Below are 20,476 nucleotides of genomic sequence, written 5' to 3'. Positions count from 1 at the left end.
AAAATTTTGTTTCAAATAACTAAATGTTTTTTATTTTTACTTTCTGTAAATCAGGAGATCAACCAAATCCAGCACCAGCAGGCCAGGTTGATTACACCAAAGCTTGGGAGGAATACTACAAAAAAATGGGTATGTTATTCATTTTTAGTTTGTTAAAAAGTAGATCTTTGTAAGGGGAAAAACAGTGCTCACATTTGATATAACAGAGTTTTAGCAATAAAAATATAACTGTTTAATTCCATAGTCATTTGTTTTAGGATGTTGTCTTGTAGTAAATGAGCATGTTGAGGAACCGTAGAAGTGCTATTGGTTTGTGGGTTTTATTTTGTGTGGTGTTTTTGTTTTAAAACAAGCAAATATGATTTTCAAGAAACGACATTGTGTAATGCAGGGGTAAGGAGCCTTTTTATCTGACATAGGCCATTGACCCAGAGAAAATTAATCACAGACCACTCACCTGCAGTGAGATGGGTGGAGCAGGACTTGGGGCTTCCTCCCACAGTAGGGCAAGCTGGTGCTTGTGGCTCCAGCGTACAGGGAATAAGGGTTGTGTGGCAGGAGCATGGAGAGAGTGCAGCTGGAACAGTTTTTACAAGGGGGTGTTGAAAGCCAGTGGTCTCCCAAACTTTTTGCATGACACCCTCCCCCTCCCATGTCCTTGCCTATACCTCCTCTTTCCAGACCTTGAGCCAAGACCTGGCCATAGCTCCAGGAGATAAAAAGGGAGAGACAGTAGTAAGGGACTGAGGCTAGGTCCATAGTTGAGGGCTTGGTACAGCACCCCGGGTAGGGTTCTTGCACAAAATCTGGGGTGCTTCAACACTCACTGCACCTCAAGTTCCTACACCTCTGCATGGTGGTTCAGTGCTTTTCTTCTATGGCAAGGTAAGTCAGTGCTTGTGACTTTAGCCTGCAGGGGGCATAGCTGCATCGTGGGCCTGATGAAATATAGCTATGAGTCAGATCCAGCCTGTGGGCTGTAGTTTCTCCACCTTGGTCTAATGTATGAAATATCCTATGTTTAATTGTTGAGTGAAAAGTAGCATTATATTGAGTCTTTTACAACTTACATGCTTATTTTAAAAAAATCTTCTGGTATTTGGACTTCAATCTTTAATGTTGCCTTTGGAAATCAGGAAAATTGTGGGTGTGTTTTACAAAGCTTTTGTGTACCTTCCTGGTTTGGAAGTTCATCTGATGAATATTTTCTTTCAGATAACCACTTACGTCTTTTTATTTTTATTATTAAGCTTGCTACAAACGAATGCCATTTCTACAGTTTTTATGACGTCATTTTTTAAAAAAACTTGTTGTTCAGTATGCAACAGCTAAGTGCCATGAACTAAATCATAAAGACTATTCTTAGCTTTAAAAAAAGGGGGGGGGGAGGTTTTTTTTAAGGGGATGCATGTTGCTTTTTGTTTTTTCTTTCATTTCTTTATTTCTTCTTCCTTGAATAAGGGAGGAATATTTGTCACTTGTATAAGACCTGCCAGTAGATGCATATTCACTTTTCTGGGGCATGATCTCTTCTCCCATTTTGAACATAATCTTATTCACGGAACTCAGCCACATGTTTAAGTATATTCCAGAATTTCTGCCTCAGATCATGCAAATTATAGCAACTTTCATTTCTCACTTTTTTCCATTACTGTGTTGTGTTTAAAAACAGAGGCAGTGAGAAGTATTTCTTTTCTTTTTAATTTTCATCCAGGGTGGTGGTGCCCCAAATCACAAGAAGACTTCTTTATCTGTAGTTCTTCATTTTATGAACATTGTGCAGTCCTGACCAAAATGAAACAGAAGAATAGTTAAAATATGTTCCACCTCAAGAAAAGGGGGAGTTCCGTCACAATTCTCCTAGCCTAAAAATATTTACTTTGCCAAAACTGGACTCAGATTCTTAAAGATGTGTTGGGCCTTTCCATTCTTTCCCTTAATAGTGCAAACTTGTCTTCAAGGGTGAGTTGATCCCATTCAGATACTGTTCCTGAAAATCTGTAGTTGGGTCAATCGTAGTTGTTCATGAATTCTTCCTATTGACTCTGTTCCCACTGGTCCAGTCTGCCACCAAGGCAACAAGATCTTAGAGTCCCTTATCACATTCTCAAAGGGATGATTGCAGACCTTGGCAAGAAATCTGGTGTTTGTTTTGAGTTGGTTTCTTTCGCAAGGAGACTTTAGGCTCCTTCAAGCACTTTTCCCTTCATTTCGACTTGAATTGCTTATTAGATGATAGAGAATGGGGACTCAAAGCAAGGGTAAATTCTGAAAAAGGGACAAGTTCTCAGATGGGGGGAAAATTCAACCTTCAGAAGGTCAGGCAAAACATTCTAAAAGGGTGGAACAAATAGGAATTAACTAGTTGGGAAGCATTGGAGATCCTTCACCTCCCCCTCTAACTCCAGCACTAGTTATGATGTCACTACTATAATTATGTCACTACCAATGACAGGAATAATCTCGAATTTAAACATTGACCTCTCCTGCTTCTTTGGCTCAAGGATACCATTTCGCCCACATAAGTGTTCAAGATAATGGGGAAGGAAGATGATTTCCCCATCAAAATCCATCCAAAAATGGAGGATGAACAATTGAGAGCAAATATTCAGTATTAAGTCAGAATTTGCATTTCCACTTCTCTTTCTTCAAAGAGGTTGTAAAAGAGGAATGGGAGACATGGAGAAGACTTATCAACAAGGCATTATGCTCTGTAAATTTCTCCATGTCTCCCATTCCTCTCTTATAATTTGGGTATGAAATGCCAGTGAGAGCGCCACATCAGGAGATGGGCACTTTCCCTCTTTTTCAGTCCAAACCATCAATGTGACTGTCAGCAAATCTACTTCCACCAAAGAATAGAAGGCAAGATGCCGTGCTATTTACTCATTCTTTGGACAATGGATACTGGAGAGCATAGCAAGAATACTTCTGAGACGTTTCCTCCACAGTCTTCCTTTCTGTCTGTCTTTCTCAAAACTTGAAGAGTGTCAAACATTCCATCTTGAACAAAACATTTGAACGTTGGGGCAATGTAGCTTGTCATTTTAAGACCAAAGATACTCGAGGTATACTATTTTTCCATATTAAGAAATAGATAAGGTGCAGTTCAGATAATCCTAGACCTTTATGAAACTGAACCAGTAGCTGAAGGTTAAAACACTGGATGGAGAGGCTCTTCCAGTATAGCAGCAGAAGGTCTTGTTTATGACCTGCTACTCAGACACTAACTTAACTGCCATCAACAGTTCATCAGTTTCATCTACCAGACTGCTACTGCCAGTAGAGGCAGAGGACAGACTAAACTTCGATACTCTGCAGAGTTTTGTCAAAGATAACAGAGGTGACAGCAAGACTCTGGACTATAGGAACTCATTTATATTACTACGTTGCTTAACAGTTGATACATACAAGAAGGACCAGTGTTCCTGACATAAGAAGAGCTAGGCTAATTTAGGCGGTATCTGAGGTGTTCATGTTGTGAAGAAACTAGTCTATCCTTACCTGCAGCTCTTAGGTCTTCTAGTCCTATAAATAAATGCAAGACTGCATGTGGTTTCAGGAGTCCAGATGATTCAAACAAGATGTGGAAGAAAATGAGAACACCATCCTCTGTGATTCTCTTTCTGCTGGTAGAAGCAGGCAGTTTGTGATGATAGAACTTCCACATCAGTCAAGAGGGCAGCCTTTTCCAAAGCACTAGCTTCCTAGGAATGAGAAATCTGATTAGCTGTTCTGGCAGTCAGGCAATGCATTTATCATTTCGTGCATAAATCAACAAGCGGATGCAAAGACTCTCAAATCTAAATGCTTCAATCAAGATCAAAATAAAAGGACTCAGGGGAAAAAATGGACTACATTTTCATTGGATGGGCCATCCAGAATGGGCTTACGCAAATTTGAACAAATTTTTTTCTGCTGCTTTGAGAGAGATCCTAGGAAATGAGCAGGTTTGGATTTCCTTGGTTTGAGATTCCCCCACCAATTTCTTTTTGTCTCAGCATTAAATAGTGTTATAAACAAGATAATCTAAATATTAAGCAGGTGTCCTACCCTGTGGCATCTTTATCCAAATGAACAGTTAGGCCTGTCTTCTCTTCCTGGGATCTATAGACCATGCTGCAGTCTTCATTACATATCCATTGAGACAAAAGACGTAAACAGTGTCTGAAATTCTGCTCTTAAAAGCACAAACTTTATTTATTTTTCCACAAAGACAGAGTCACTATTCCAGAATAATTCCCAGAATCAGTAATTACAAAGGAACTTTATTTCATATGTGAAGGGAGTTCATCCTTTAGTTTTACTCAGAGCCTCAACTCCCTAAACCGGGGTGGGGTACTTCAGGCCTGGGGGCCGGAGATGGTCCCTGGCTTGCCTGGATCCAGCCGACGATAGTGCTCCAGCTCCCCTGCCTCTCCACTGCAGGGCTGGAGCAAACAAAATCTACTAGCTTGACCCTCGCCTCCCCCCCCCCCCCCCCCCCCCCCCCCACGCTCTGGTGTGCGAAAGTTTCCCTTTCTCCCCCCTCCCCCCCCCCCGCGCCCTTCTAAACACATTCTACAGTCTGTGCATGAAATACATTCTTATATTTCATTGTTGTAGAATCTTCTGATTCAGGATGTACTCATTGTTTTCCATTACTTTACATACCTGGACCTAAAAGTGTCTATTTTTTCATAGTCAAACTCTTTATCTTTATCAGTGAAGCCCAATGATGAACAATCTGAATGGATTAAAGCCCATTCAGCATGATCTTCAGTAACATGGTGGTAGATGATGAAGCACCAGCCACCACAGAAGAATCAGAAAATTTGCTGATTAGTCACCCATAAACATGTTTATAAAACACTTATCTTTAATTCTTTGTTCAGCAGCATTGTTCGGATGTCCCCAATTACTATACTGTTACTTAAGGGAGGAATTCCTCTCCTTCCTTATTGCCCACTGTAGTCTAAAATTTAACTGATGGAAAATAAATTAAGAATACAAAAATTGACTACTTCCCCGGGATGTTGCTGCCTCTTTTAGTCTGGCTTCTTTGAGAAATCTTACGTATGCTTTTGCCATTGCCTCTCAGGATGTGTGTGGTTAATATATGATAAGATAAAGCATTACTGGTTTTTAAAAAAATCTATTCGCCTAGGTCCTCCCTTGACTCTGGTGTGCTCAAGGAATGTGGTTTCCCCTCTCCTGCCCTGAACACATTTAGTATTTTAGTACAGCTTTGAAAGAACTGATCCTGAGTGAGGAGAGGTGACAGTCCCAGAATTCCATTATTTTTAGGGAAAGTCTGTGCCACAAAGTTAAAAATTCTGCATAAAATACTTTAAAATGTGACAAATTTTATTTTCAATTACTTTAGTAATGTCAGCAAGTATGTCTTTAAAATTACACAGTCACTTCCCCAAGAATAGAGTGTTAAAGAAATGCCTACGACAGTACAGTTCCTGCTTCTTTGTGTGCCCCTTCCCCACAGCCCAGCTAATAGATGCTCGCACCCCAGAATATAGTTGTGGGGCCCTACCTGGCCCAGACATTTCCCCTCCATTTTTCCCCAGAGCACAGCTGTTTCTCTCCTCTCCCTGGCCTAGACACTCACTCCCCTATACTTCTTTCTTTCCCTCTCCTATACCCCCATATGAGATCAGATGCAGGTCATGCACACATCACAAGGCCGCCGCATTCTCTGAGTCTAGCATCCTAGAGCCAAGGGATCCAGAAAGAGCCTGATGTTGGATTGTGTCACCACCATGCTTCAGAGAGTGTAGGGAGCTGCAGCCCTCCAATTCCATCTTCTTTTTCTTGGCTGCATCTTCCATTTGCAAGGTGGGCTTTGCTGTGTCCAGCAGCCCTATGTGATTGGCAGCATCTCTACAGCATACTTTTCTAGGGTGAAATAGAAATTCTGCATGCCCAATATTAATTTCTGCAAAATTCTGTAATGTGCGGTTTAGAGATGTTAAATTTCGATTAATCAGCTAATTGAGTAGTCCATGGAATTTCCATTGACTACTCAAGTAGTTGATATGGGGGGGGCTCTCGCTGCGTCTCTGCCTTTGAAATGTAGCAAGAGTCACGCACAGCTATTGCCTGGTCCCCCGCTGCGCCTCTGCCTCTCCAGCCTCCCCCTTCCCTTCCGAGTGGAGATGATGCCGTGGGGAACTGGCTTTTAAGCCGGCTCCCCCTAGCACTTGCTCCTGCTCCCCCATCAAGGGGGAGGAAGCAACTAGTCAAATAGTGACTACCTGATAAATCATGTGCGTATCGGGTAGGCAACTACTTGACTCATCGCTTTCATCCCTAATGCGGTGGCACAAAATTCTCCCTGCTTGTAATTCCACAGAGTAAGCTTGAGCTGTCTCTGGTATTTGCAAGAAAAAATGTCAAACACTGATACCTTGTGGAAGAGGTCCGTGAAAGGAAGCAAGCTGATAATAAATTCCATATTTGTTTTGGTGTGAGTTTTTGCACTCCATAAAAACAGATGGTTGAATATGGAAAGAATCTTTGAGACTTTTCATTTTCCAGCTGGGCTTCTGGAAATGTGAAGGAGGATGTTGGAAAGTACTTTGGGATATAACTTGTAATGGGTTATCACGCATATTAGCTATCTGTCTCCTATTTATAAAATGCAAAACTGTAAATCTTTGCATGGAACCAACACAAATTACTGCACATTCTGGTACCGAACTTCAACTTTTTTTCTTTGACACTTATCTAAAACACAATCTCTAGCTACAATTGAAAGTGGGTATGTTGGGACGGGGGGAGGGAGGAGGACATCCTGTTCAATTCACAAGCAGTATCTATAATGATATTTGAGACCATTTGACCAGTGTTGGAGGGAGGGTGAATGTAAACCTTTTCTTTTCTATGTTGCATGTGACAGATTACATGATTTCAGCTCCATTTAGGTCATTAACTTTTTTCTTAATCAGGAACAGAGGAGCTGTTTTTCTGTGTACACAAATTGACTTAGCGGAAGTAGAATTTTAAATTTTCTTCTAAGATTAAGCAATATCAGTTGTCCTGGCCTTACTTCAGTAATATAGCACTGACAAAAATCACTAACCCTTAAGAAGACTTTTAATATCTAAGTGTATGTAAATTGAACACTGATTTTGCTACAGTGCTGTGCCAGGGAAGAATTTTGAGTATAAGCAGGTGTGAATCCTTCTTTTTGGGAGCTATTTCATAAGAGGTTGTGTCAGGAGGTCAAGGTAGAGGGATGGAAAGGATTCACTGGGAAGCTGTAAAAAGTCCTAGTGAGCTGTGTTTAGGCATAAAAGATTGGTCTTCTGGAGAAGTGAAAGGAAAAGTTGGAGAGTATTGTGGGTTATAACTTGTTTAAAAAAAAAAGTTTATTACATGCAATAGAACAAGACTACCTCATATTTACAAAATGTAGGAACTGGGAACAATTGCATGGTTCCCTTGCACATTCATTTGCAAAAGGATTGGAATAAAATATAGAAGGGATGCCTTGCATTCTGGTGTACTTTTTGTAAATTCTGCTTCTTTATTATGTTTCTAGCTGTTTTGTTTCCTCAAGATCCATTGTTTCTTTAAAATCTTTGTGGTTCTGCAATGAGCAGAGATCATTTCGTTGGATTAGAAGGAACTGAAGTGTTTTCTTGTTATATTTGCAGTATTCTATTAATGTCCTCTTGATAAGCCAAGATTAGAAAAACAATGCATCAGTATGCATGTATTTGGGATGTTAGTGTGTAATTGAATAGTCATTTAACTGCATGAAATTTTTTAGTAACCGGCTTCACTCTTGGGGAGACCTCTGTTACCCTGTGCTGCTGCCTCTGTATTAGGCTCCTCACAAAGACAGGCTGTGCCTGCCACCCCACACTGCTCCCTCTCATACAGAGCCAGCAATGTAGGGTGGCAGCAGCCCATGTCCACAGGGAGCTGCTGCCATGAAGCAGCCTCTGTTTGTGGCAGGTCCAGGTTCGCCGCGGACAGAGGCTGCCCTGTGGCATGCTGGTGCAGCCTCTGTCCCTGGCAAGCTCAAACACCCTGCAGTGGGGCATGGCTGTCTTTGATAGTGCAGTGGGGCAGTTCCCCCCCAGCACTGTCTCCTGCCTGCCCCATCCCTCACCCCACTGCCTCAGTAGGAGGCAGCGGGAAGACTTATCTTTGGAATATCAAGACAGGTCAGTTAATCTGAATATTTGGCCATCTCTACCAGCCATTTTGAGCACCTTAAACTGTACCTGAACATATGCTAGTATTTTGATAGAACTTTTGCTAGAACCTTTGATATGGGAGCTTTTGAATTATCATGGATTGTTCATCCTGCATTTGTTGTCATGCAAAGGTGGTACAGGTTGGGCCTCGTTGGACTGGCATGTTCAGGTCCCAAACCAGGGAGTTTGCCAGGCCAAGGGAGGTTAATGTCCTCCTGCTGGTTGCTAGCCGCCACTCCCAGACTCCCCTCCTGGCAGGGCTTTTAGCTGTCAATCCCCACTTTGTGCTGGCCTGGCTACACTCTCTGCCATTGCCCCTCACTCCCAGCCGTCAGGGCGCTCTGGGCCAGCAACATCTGTGGTCCTGTCAGACCAGGGATGTTGCTGGACCAGAGTCCCAGATTAGAGGTTAAACCTGTAGTAATAATAGGAGGTGTTAAGGGGTTTCTAAATTCAGAAAGCTTGGAGGGAGGAACATGTCATGGGCTATGCTTGACCTTCCTTTCCAGTAGTTATATTACTGAGGTTTTTTTAGTAATATCTCTTGCTTGTTGGATGGAAAAAGTTTACTTGAGCAGTAGTTCTTAATTGTAATTCTCCAGTTATTGTGTGTTAAGAATAAATTAGAGCTAGAAATTTGGAGTTGGGAGGGGGAGCTTGGGGATTGTTGTCTTTTGTGGAATAGATTGATAAAATATGTGCCTTTGATGGAAGTGCCTAGCTTGAACAGTGTTAAAGAAATCTTAAGATTTATTTCTGTTAACAATGTTGCTTGGGTAGCAAGTCAATTAACTTTACATTTAATGAATTAACAGCTGATGAGTTAAGACAGGCCTACACTAGACCTGAAAGGGCCGGTTAAGATAACTCCAGCAACAAAATACATAGCTGAAGTTAGCTTACCTTAAGACTAGCTTGGTGCCATCTTCAGAGGGAGGCCGATGGGAGCAAACTGCCCCCGTTGCCTTCCCTTGTTCTTTGTGACTTAGAGGAGTACCAGTGCCAACTGGAGCTGCCCTCAGCATTCGCATTTTGTGGGTCTTAACTAGATCTGGTCAATCGAATGCCAGAAGATCAGTCTCCAGTGTGGCACGTGAAGACGTGGCCAAAGTAAATGCAACAAGATCACGCTTTGTAATTTGACTACTTAATTCCTCTTCCTTGTTGACCTGCATTTTAATTGAAAATATTGTCAGTTCAAGTAAATCCAAGCGGGCAAGCTTGGGAAGGAAAGCTTTTTTGTTTTACTTTTTTTCCCCAAAAAGTGTACTCTGGAACATGTTTCAGCAGCAGTCAAAGTATTAATATACAAGGTCTAAATGGCAAAATGTGAGTATTCATGTGAGAACTTCTGGATGCCTGCACATTGCTTTTTATAAAGAATGTGCTCAAAATTCAGTCACATGGAAGTAGTAAAATCTGTATTGATATTTAAGCACATATGAAATGGTACTGTCCCAGAGTTAAAAGTGGTTCTGTAATACCAACTGGAAGAATAGCATTGTGTAAGTTACGTGATAATTACATGCTGTCTTTCACTTTTTATTTGGACCTGAAATCAACTGAGGGGCAAAACCCCTGTGTATACACAGTAAAAATTTCTGACGTGTTGGGGGGAATGGAGGGTGCCAGTCATATATTCTAGTTAGTTAAGAGTTAACTAGAATAAGTGAAGGAGGGGATGAGGCCACAGAGGGTGGGCCCAGAAGTGAGGGTTTGGAGTACAGAAGGGATCTCCTGGCTGTGGGGTAGAAGGGATTTCAGAGTGTCAGATCTAGATGGTACTCACCTTAGGCAGCTCCTGGCAAGTGGAACAAGTCCCTGCTACTCCTAGGGAGAGGCGCAACTAGGTGCACTGTCTTCACCCGGAGGTGCCATCCCTGCAGCCCCCATTGGCTATCGTTCCTCGCCAATGGGAACTGCAGAGCCAGTGCTCATGATGAGGCAGGTGCAGAGCATGATGCGCTTGTGGATGTTCCTCTATCTAGGAGCAGCAGGAACATGTTGCCGCTTCTAGGGAGCCATATGGAGCCAAGTAAGGGAGCCTGTTGGCCCTGCACTTACTGGACTATAAAGCAGATTCTCAGAAATGCCAGTTTATGGAGCTTTCTGGCTGATGACGTGCCAGACGTGCATTTAATAAAACAGCTTTTACTATGTGTAATTTTGGTGTACATGGGAGTTATTACATTAAAATGTGGGGGGTTTTTCAGGTCAACAAGGGCAGCCACAAGATTATTCAAAGGCTTGGGAGGAATATTACAAGAAGCAAGGTAATATTTGTTAGAAATGAGATTATTTTGAGCTTCTTTGTCTTTGTTACAGCAACAAAGTTATATAGTCCTAATTTCTTTTAGGTCAAGCAGTTCCAGCTCCAGCTGGGGCCCCACCAGGTCAGCCTGATTATAGTGCAGCATGGGCTGAATACTACAGACAGCAAGCAGCATATTATGCCCAAACAAGTCCACAGGGAATGCCACAGCATCCTCCTGCACCACAGGTATAAAGTTTTATGAATTTATTTTGTGATTATAAATATTTTTTTGCATGTCTCCTGTTTTGTTACCTTTGGAGTATGCATCCTTTTTTTCTAGCAAAATAACTCAGACTAATTAGTAAATAACCTGTGGTAACTTGAGTTCTCTATCAGTACATTCGGTGCTTTTGATTAAAAATTTTTCTCCCCCCAGGGTTTAGAAACCATGCAAGAAGCCACCACCATTTGCATTAACCAATTTTTCTTTCTTAAAGGCTTCACTCCTGAGTTAGCTCAATTTAAAGGATTTTCTTTAACTTTTTGTGTATCTCTTATGTATCTCTTCTGCACAGGGCCAATAATAAGAAGTGGACAATACAGTATTTGCTTCATTGTGTGGGGGAAAAAACCTTTGTTAAATGTATGGATGCAGACGCCTTGATGAAGATCTTAATTTTGTTTGGTTTAAAAATAGTGTTTTTGAAAATGTACAAAATATCTATCACTACTGATAGGAGGTAATATTTCTGTGTAGAAATGAAAATTGGTTTGTTTTTAGTATACTAGTGTAGATGTACACATTCCAGCAAATGTATTTGCAGTTATTATGTGGTCAATGCTTTGTGATATAAATGTACTTTTTCAATGTATACTTTCACTTTTAAAATGCCTGTTTTGTGCTTTACAATAAATAATATGAAACCTCCTGTGTCGGTAAGTTGGATATGTGGGTATTTAAAGAATTCTAGGACTTGATAGCAATGCTGAATTAAGGTATATGTACCCATGAGACTTTTTTCCCCCCATGAAATCTTAAAGTTGAAAAACCTGACATTGGCCTGTTTTTCCCCTTTGCAGAATAGTTGTTAGATGAAGGATCTCTTTCAATTATTGTATTTTGCTGTCTAGCACCAGTAATCTTGATATCTTTATTTTCTTTCTATTTGATTAAAAACTGCATGTGTTTAAGAAGATGATCTTTTGGCATACTTCCATTGCATTAACAGTGAAATTTCCCTTTTTATACATGACCACTGTTTCAGGCCTGTACAGCTGCAATAAGTTAACGTTTCTGTTTTTAATTTGATACTTACTTGACTGTTTCAGTATAACTATTTTAAACATTTTTCAGATTAGTTATAAAAGGTTTTTACTTTTATAATTAAATGTTCTCAGCATTCAGTTAGCAGTAGTTCATTTCAATATTTAGTGTAGAAAGGTGAATGTGGCTACCAGAATTGCATCGAACATTGGAACTTTATTTTGTTTTGGGTGGGAGGAGAGCTTGACAGAGAACTTCTTTCAGTACAGATAAGTTCTGTTGTGTGAATGCTCAAGATCAGTTGTTGAATCAAATTATTTGATATACTTTGTTACATTACTGCTCGTACTGAAAATCTGATATTCTGTTGAAATTCATTGTTTGCTGTTTGCATATTTATTGGCTCTGCATATATTAGACTACATGCAATACAGTCTGTCTTGCCATTGTCTGTTGAAGTGCAGGTTTGATCCAGCCAGTATAGAACTAGCTCTATAGGGGTGAGGAGGACTGTGCTGTGTATCATCCTTGATTGTTCCTTCAAGGAGCATTGCACTGTAAGTACATCAGAATGACAAATTGATGAACTGCAACAGTATCTTTTTGTCAATGTTCCACATAATGCAAATGCCATACTTGTGTGAATATTATGTTGGAATACAGTGCTAATATCTTAGGAAATCATAACTGCTTCTTAATTCAGAAACATAGGTGTGCATATATATATGTGTGAGCTTTATGGGTAAGTATTCTTGAAATGTTCAGCAATAGCTAAAGAAAATCTTGTGTTATCTAAGTAATACGACGTTTTTCACTAGTGCTCCTGAGACAAAGGCTGTATTTAGCTTATGAAAATATGCATATCTTGTTAACATGAAAGTGATTGGAACTGCTTTGACAGATAGACAAGTTGTTTTGTCTTCAGTGAGTTTGCAGACATGTAGTGATGCAGGTACATGTTAAACTATATTATAAGCCTGTATTAGCCCTATATTTTTGGAGCTCCATTTGTTGCTTTGAGAATACTTTTTATAGTGGCTGCCTAGAGAAGTAAAACTTAAGGCTTGAAATTTGAAGTAGTTTTATTATTCAGATAATTAGTAATGTATTTCATTGTATAGCAGAACCTGGAGGGAACTACCTTTCCCCTTTTTAGATTAGGAATTGTAATAGTAGTTTTAAACAGCTAGGAAAATATTTCAATTTTTAGTGCAGGATATGAAATTTAATAGTTAAGATATTTTGCATGATATTTTTTGTAAATGACCTTATAGTAGAATGGTGCATTTATTACTAATTAAACTGAACAAAATTAAAATCATTGGATTCTTTATCATTCACAAAATGGAGGCTGTTGATTTTGATTCATTTTAAGGTATAAAATCTTTATTAATTGCAAACAGTGCAATTATTTATACTTCACAGTGCCTTCCCAGACCTTCCACCTTAGGTTCTGCTGCAAAAAGCAACAGGTAAGCACAACCTAAGGAAGTATATAAGTAAATATTTCAGTACATTAATGTTGTCCCTGTGAAATTTTTGTGGTTGTGTATTCAAAAGCAATCTGCTGATTTCCCAACTGCATTCTGTTATTCATGGTTCCATTTCAGTGGAAAGTCTCAGTTGTTTAAACAACCGTTCACATTTCTGGGTAAATATGTATCTTTATTTTTAGAAGAGACGAGTAGATTGCTGCAATTAAACTTAATCAGAATAAATCATTTTTGTTACTTTTTCCTCAAATAGCTGAAATGTAACAATAAAGGAAAACAAAACTTTCCCCTCCTAAGCTGTAGGAAATACTTGGTTAGAAACTTCAACAGCCTTCACAGATGTTTTTATAACTGGCAGGTCATTCCCATCCCACCCCTAAAAGTTAAATAGAATACTGTGTGTTGCTCTTGTCACTGGAACTGATGACTTTTTAAAGAAGTTAAACAACATAACATTAGTGACATTTTTAGATAACCTAGTTTGCTTATCCATATGATATCCTAGGAAAATGAACACTACAGTTTTGCAAAATAGTATGTCTTACTAGATAGCATGTGCACATGTGAAATGTTAATTGTATGGCAAATCTTTTCAGTATCTATATAGCAATCAGTATTTTCTGTTCTTTGATACTTTTAACTGAATTGCTGTATACTTTTGCCAGTTTAAAATGTTTGTTTTATTAGATGATACAGTTTTTACTTAAAGCAGCATCTCATCAGTTTTTGTTTATTCAATATATAAAATGTGCTGATCCTTTTTCGAAAGTCCTGCTTATCTATATCTACATTAAAGAAAATTATTCAAAAATACTGCCTTCATTTTCACACACAGTGCTGAAGATGCTGCAAGCACCAAATCATAGCTCATAAAATCAGGTCCTGAGATAGTTACTACCAATAAAGAGGAATCCTTTGAGTGTATGCCATTGGTGAGCCGATGAGCACGGACCATAGAAGGGGTCCATTAGAAGGTAAAATTGGCAAAACAGATTTGAAATGTATCCCATACATAATGGTGTAGGGTATAATTTTTGTTTGATCACTTTTTGTTCTCTCTAGTGCTATTTGCTTAACCATAAATGTTCAATAATCTGTTTTAGTTTAAAAAACTGTGGCTAATAATATTAAACTATTTTAATTTATATTCTTCTAAGCAGTCAAGCTTAGATATGTTTACCTTCTGAAATTAGTAGTTGCACTTAATTCCCTCAAGCCACTTCATTTTTGTTTACTTGTAGTTTGATATGTAACTCACATTTATTTTTCACATGAGAACTACCTATGTACTCTAGTGGAGTTTAAATCCTAAGAATTTATTTGTCTGGGATGGGATTTCCATTTCACTTCCTTAAACATGCTGCTTTTTTAATTTCACTGTTACATAATAAATATTGTAGTAATTAAAATCTTCAATTGAGTATATTTAGGAAGGAGGAAATACAAATGACAGGCCAGTTATTTGGATTGATTGATGGGGGGAGGGGTGTGAAGTCACAGTGTCTTCAGTTTAGTGTTTGTGGATATTTTCAGCAGGGACAGAAAATAATTAAATTACAAGAATCTCATTCATGTCTTAGCAAGGATTGTTTTTGTGGTATGGTAGAAAAGTAATTGAACTTTCCAAAATGAAGTTAAATAAATGGATCTTGATTTGATAGAACCACCCAAATGAAATAGGAAGTTCAGAGTTCTTCAGTTTTCAAAGGGAAATAGGGGAAGTGTAATGTTTAATGTAGTAGTAAGCATTTACAGATCACTTTCTCCAGTCTATACTGTAGAACATGGCACGGAATAGTCAGCTGGAAGTATAACTACTTCATTTAGAAGTATCATATAGTGTACTTTGTCCAGGCAGGTTGTTAATATTCACTGCACAGCCTATCTTATGTGAAATCTTCTATAAAAGTATTTTATTGGATGCTAGAAACTATTTTTCTCCTCATGAAATAGCTTTTCTCTGTTTTCTTTGCATGTTGTAAATTGGCAACATTTGGGCCTTACAGTAAGCACAGTTGGACAGGGTTTCCCTCTTCCCTAGTAATACCCTATAAAACTCTCATGTATATGCACATATTTCTCTTATGCATGTGAGATGCATTTTCGTCCTGAGAAAAGTGTTCTCTACAGAAACTACCCGTGTGTAAAAAGAAGATTGGCTTTATAAGGCTACTGTGATGGGAAGTGTCTTAGGGACATGCAGCTTGGACTTGAGGTAAATTGAATGCTTTACAAAATGTGGTTTTGAGTTTGCATTATTGACATTGTATGTAATATGGGTACACATTAACTGTATAACATTTTTGTATGGTTTTCTCAATAAATGTAAAATGATGGATAATACAAAATGATATTTGTCTTTTGTTGACTTTCACATTTCTGCTTCCAGTGGAAAATACATGTAGTTTTATTTTCACAATCTCATCGTTAATCTGCTGCAAGGGTGATGTGACGTAAAACTTAAGCTTCTGCATATGTCAGTGACAAGGAGAACAGCTAATCACAGATTGTAACAGTTCTCAAGTTACCATGTTCCCTTTTGTGTCCTCTCAAAACTAAATATACCCATTTTTTCCTCTTCAGTCAGGTTTTTATAAGTTTTGTTGCCATCATCTGGAATAAACATGATGCCCAAAACTGGATATGCTGTCTCATATGTAGCCTTGCCAGAGCTGATTATAGAGCGGGAAAAACTTACATATAGCACTCCAGTTAAAATGTGAGAATTTGATTTTTGAGACTGCATCACATTGTTGACTTGTACTGCTAAAAATGGGTCTACAGTTGCCTAGCGAAATTATTTGCCATTTTTATTTCTAGATTTAGATTTTAAAGCCAGCAGATAGCATCACAATCATTTGAGCTGACCTGCATATCTCAGGCCTCAGTCTCACCCAGTTCTCCAGCTTATCAAGATCATTTTGAATTCTAATTCTATCCTCTAAATTGTTTGTCATAGTGCACTCTTTGCTCCATTATCAAAGAAATTTATGAAAATACTAAATCGTATCAGAGCCAAGATATACCTCTGCTGGATCCCAATAGATGTGTCCATCCAATTTGACAGCAAACCATTGTGTTTGCTCAGAATTAGTTATCTTTCAACCTGTTGTATATCCATTTTAGAATAACTTCATCTAGACCCCATTTCCCTAATTTTGTTATGAGAGTGTGTCAGAGGACTGTCAAACCCTTACTGAAATTAAACGTCACATTTCTGCTTCTTCCTTGATCCACTTGGGCAGAAACACTGTAAAAGTAGGTTGATTTGTTGTGTTCTTGATAAATCCATGTTGGATATTTTTTACCTTATCCTCTAGATGCTTACACAGTTTTTAATAATTTTGTGAACAAACATCACCTACATGAAAAATTGCCAAACATCTTGCTTTATCTTCTAATTGTAATATTCAGAAACTGTCACACAACTAATCAGCAAAATAATTCTGAAGATATATCAAATTGAGACAGAAAAGAAGTTTCAAAAATAAGCTGCTAATATACATAAGTAACCAACAGCCAGCATAAATAAATAAAACGTCACATAGTCAATGTCTTTTTGAAAAGTTATTAAAGGATTGAATAAGAATTCAGTTGTAGCTTACTGTATTATGTTTAAGCATAGAAGTGCTAAACCTCATTAAAAGTTGATGTAGTTTTTTGGCACTTAAGCTTGTGTCTTTGTGGATTTCCCATGAGAGAATTAATAACTAGTTTTTTTATTACAAAAGGGCTAGTAACATTTAGCAAAAAATGCATGTGCTATAGTTATTTTATTTTAATCCAAATAAACGAATTGAGATGCAGTAACAAATTGCTGCAGTATGGCTTAAAGTGGAGAAAATAGTCACTGTACAAACCAATATATCTACAAATGTTCTTTCTACAAATTTAGCTAGTTTAATATGTGAAACACTATTTTGACGCATGTAAATAGTAATAAAATAGTGGGGAAAGCTTCAAAAGCAAGGCTTGGTAATCTAATAGCTATTTCAACTTCTGTCATGTTGTGCATTCTTACTGACATGGTAATTACACATCCCATTACTATTCATGTATTTATTAAAGCTGATTGAAAGGAAAATATTTTATTAAACAAAACAAAGCTTAAGCATTATAATCTTTTATTGTTTAAAAAAGTACATTTCTTTTATTCCAGAAACATTTCTTTTTTGCCTGTTAAGTCTTGAGGCAAAGCAGCTATAAACTTTTAGTGTTTATGCAGAATGTAGTGGCACAGTTAGGCTACCTCTCGAACTTCCAGATTGGGTTTGTAATCCGTATACTACAAAACAATTGGTCTTCGAAGGTAGGAACATCAGTACAATTCAGCTTTTCTATAGTTGGGCTTTTTATATATCCACATCTTTGTTTTAGTGTGTAACAAGCCTTTGATAAATTTTATATTATAACAGCCTTCAACACTCATGCAATTTAAATGATATCCCTAACTGATATAGGAATGGCAAAGATACTTTCTAGTTTCGTTTATTGGCCCCACCACAGAAAAAGAGATGGATGCTGTAAGAAAGTTGAGGGGAAGTTTCCAGCAAAAGTAGAGCATTAGTAGTCATCAGCTAGAAAAGAAAAGAAAAGAGTCAAGAAAAATGGAAAACTTTGTAATAAGAAATGTGTGTAAAAAATAGTTAGGCATTCAAGAAGATAATAGTACATTAACTCTTACTTTCAATGGTGAGTATACAGGTGCTAGCTGCTGTGCCTCTGGTGTTGACTGCTTTACACATATATTCTCCTTCATCTTCTGGGAAAGTTTCTGGTAAGTAAAGGCAGTAAGTTTCTCCTCTTTCAATGTACTGATAGTCCTCAGAGTCCTGCAACATTTCTCCTTCAAACCACCATGTGACTTCAGGCTTTGGTTCTCCTGTGATTTTAACAGTGAATCTTACTGGCTCACTATCCACAACTGATATATTTTTCAGGGGTTTCTTGAACCATGGAGCTCCTGAGCGAGCTTGATTCTCTTCATCTTCATAAGTAGAACCATTTATAATACTCCCTTCTTCCTCCTCTTCCTCTTCCCTTTTCTGCATTACAATACAGTGATTTAGATAATTTTAAACACTTAGTAATAACCTGAATAGTTTGCAATACCTCAAGTCTTTGGCCATATGAAAGTTAGAAAAATGAGATTTTGGGGAATGACGATGGGATACATACACACAAGCATATTGTACAATACTGCATCATGCATCAGCACCACCATCTGAATGTTGAACAAGAAATGCATAATGGGAATGTTGAAGAAGGGAGAAGTGGGGTGGAAAGATGGAATCCAGGAACAATACTCATGTATGTTGCTTCCTTATTCAAGAACTGGACAATATTAAATATTTGCACCATAAAAAAAATCCATTCAATCCACAGATTGAAGCTTTAAGTCTTACAAATGTTTAGCCTAGTTGGCATGTAAATATCTATGTGCCATAAAAACCTGTTATCATTTTTAAGTGACATTGTAAATAAGTAGCAGGCAGTATTATCTCCCATAAATTAATACAAACGTATTTGTCTTAGCAGTTGCCCGAACAAGAGGTAGGACTGAGTGACCATGGAAGCTCTAAAGATTTATATTCCTTTGAGTGCAGTTATGTAAAAAAAAAAAATTCTACATTTGTTATACTGCTCTTTGACGATAACAGATTGCACTATATTTGTAGCAGTAATCAAATGTTGCTACTATCAAGCTCTTAAAACATGCATTTCACAAATATTAAATTAATAGGAAACATTCCTGAAAAGGGCATTTTTAATCCTTCATACCTTCTGTAATGCAGCATCAATTTCCTTCTGTTCAAACTGCATCCGTAGTAATTTTTGTTCCTCAATTCTTCTTTGTTCCTCCTCTTCCCTTGCCTTTGCCATTTGCTCAAATCTAGCCTTCATGTTTACTTTGTGAGTAAATGGAGCTTCAGATTTTTTGGCAGGCTTCACGTCTACCTCATCATCCTTTTCAGTTTAAAGAATAAGAAAAATCAGAAGTAATTGTTGAAAACTTTATTTTTACTTAATACCTATACAAGACCAAACCAATACATGATTTTTTAAAAGGATGACTTATTTGAAAGATTCATGTTATGCGTGCCTGTGGGCAGCATAACTCAGCCAGAATGCTGTAGTAACGAAAACTCCTTAAGCAGTATCTGAAGGCTGGTTTAGACTGGTAATTAAAGGTTACATGTCAGCTTTATGTAACAAACTTGATTATGAACCTCTAGTTGAGACAAAGCAATAATGCTTTCAAACATGCTAAATTAATTGAATTAAAACACCTGCTCCCTACTATAATCACTTTTAAATCCTAAATTGTCTTCACTGCAAAAAAGTCTTTACAGTCAGATATCCTTAATTATTTTGCTATAAATTTCTAGTTATCGATAAGGCACTACATATTGAACTTCTCTAAACTGGGACACACTCTGGTCCACCAATGTCCATAATGCTAAGAGGATGTTCCTGGACCTGAGAGGCCTAGTGGCAGGAGGGCAGGCAGCTCTGTTGGGGCCCAGAGCTCAGCTGGCCTGGAGATGAGGGAGGGGGATTTTGCTGAGAGCCTGGAGGCTAGCAGTTGGTGGGCCTGCGTTTACCACCTCTGATTCAGCAAACTCCCTGATTCCGGACCAGGAGGGTGCCAGATCAGGAAGGTCAAACTTTTAGTTGTTGCCTATATACAATCCTATTAGCTGCCATAAATTGTGCCTTATCTCCAAATGATTTTACATTGAGATAATTATGTCAAGACAAAGCTCTAGTCTAGACTACAATTGAGGAGGCTGGTATTCCTAACAAGTGTCAATTTCAAGATATCTTGTACAGCACTTGGCACAAGGTCCCAATCTTCATGAAGGGACTTCTGGGCACTATCCCCCATATAATTAATATTTAATTGTGAAGGTATGATTATGAACAGTCAATTTTTCTGGAAAGGCAGCTGAGAGAAGACCTCAAACCATGAGGTGAAGGTTGCTTTGGCCCCCAAAATAATAAACTGCATAAATAAGGTCAGTCAACAACAAAAATGCAGTTGCATTACTATTTCCCCATAATAATTAGTGTTGTGTTCAGCATTGTAGTATGTTCGTAAAATCCTACATAACAAGTTTGCTATCTTAGCTCTGTACATAGTGATACGATGTGGTGCACTAAATTTTCTTTGACTAGAGCAAGAAAGTAATAGATAAAATAGAAATACAGGGGTTATAAGAACCCTTTTAAGTGTTTGCTGTTTTTTGTTTGAGTAAGGGGT

General features: G+C 38.2%; 2 protein-coding genes across 29 annotated transcripts in view; one reads left to right on the top strand and one right to left on the bottom strand.

The window, feature by feature from the left end:
* FUBP1 (far upstream element binding protein 1) overlaps positions 1–20,476 on the top strand; it is a 62,141-nt gene that overhangs the window by 24,211 nt on the left and 17,454 nt on the right. For 4 of the 13 annotated variants that reach the window (XM_025187991.3, XM_075936311.2, XM_075936313.2 and 1 more), the window contains 5 exons: positions 55–129; positions 10,415–10,474; positions 10,559–10,701; positions 13,145–13,191; positions 14,048–15,560. In XM_025187991.3, coding sequence (XP_025043776.2) covers positions 55–129; positions 10,415–10,474; positions 10,559–10,701; positions 13,145–13,191; positions 14,048–14,078 — 356 coding nt within the window. In that variant the 3' untranslated portion in view covers positions 14,079–15,560. Of the gene's footprint in view, positions 1–54; positions 130–10,414; positions 10,475–10,558; positions 10,702–12,178; positions 15,561–20,476 lie in introns of those variants that run through there. The other 9 variants (XM_089780469.1, XM_075936315.2, XM_075936310.2 and 6 more) reach the window with 7 other exon arrangements.
* Positions 17,320–20,476, bottom strand: part of NEXN (nexilin F-actin binding protein) — a 43,171-nt gene continuing 40,014 nt past the window's right edge. For 14 of the 16 annotated variants that reach the window (XM_089780477.1, XM_089780479.1, XM_089780473.1 and 11 more), the window contains 3 exons: positions 18,994–19,179; positions 17,897–18,257; positions 17,320–17,789 (listed from right to left, as the gene is read on the bottom strand). In XM_089780477.1, coding sequence (XP_089636603.1) covers positions 17,776–17,789; positions 17,897–18,257; positions 18,994–19,179 — 561 coding nt within the window. In that variant the 3' untranslated portion in view covers positions 17,320–17,775. Of the gene's footprint in view, positions 17,790–17,885; positions 18,258–18,993; positions 19,180–20,476 lie in introns of those variants that run through there. The other 2 variants (XM_089780475.1, XM_089780470.1) reach the window with 1 other exon arrangement.

This window comes from Pelodiscus sinensis, chromosome 9 (genome assembly GCF_052426305.1).
Source record: "Pelodiscus sinensis isolate ZL-2025 chromosome 9, ASM5242630v1, whole genome shotgun sequence".
Taxonomy (NCBI): Eukaryota; Metazoa; Chordata; order Testudines; family Trionychidae; genus Pelodiscus; species Pelodiscus sinensis.
The sequence above is the reverse complement of the archived record's forward strand: the minus strand, read 5'-3'. Positions and strand labels throughout refer to the sequence as shown.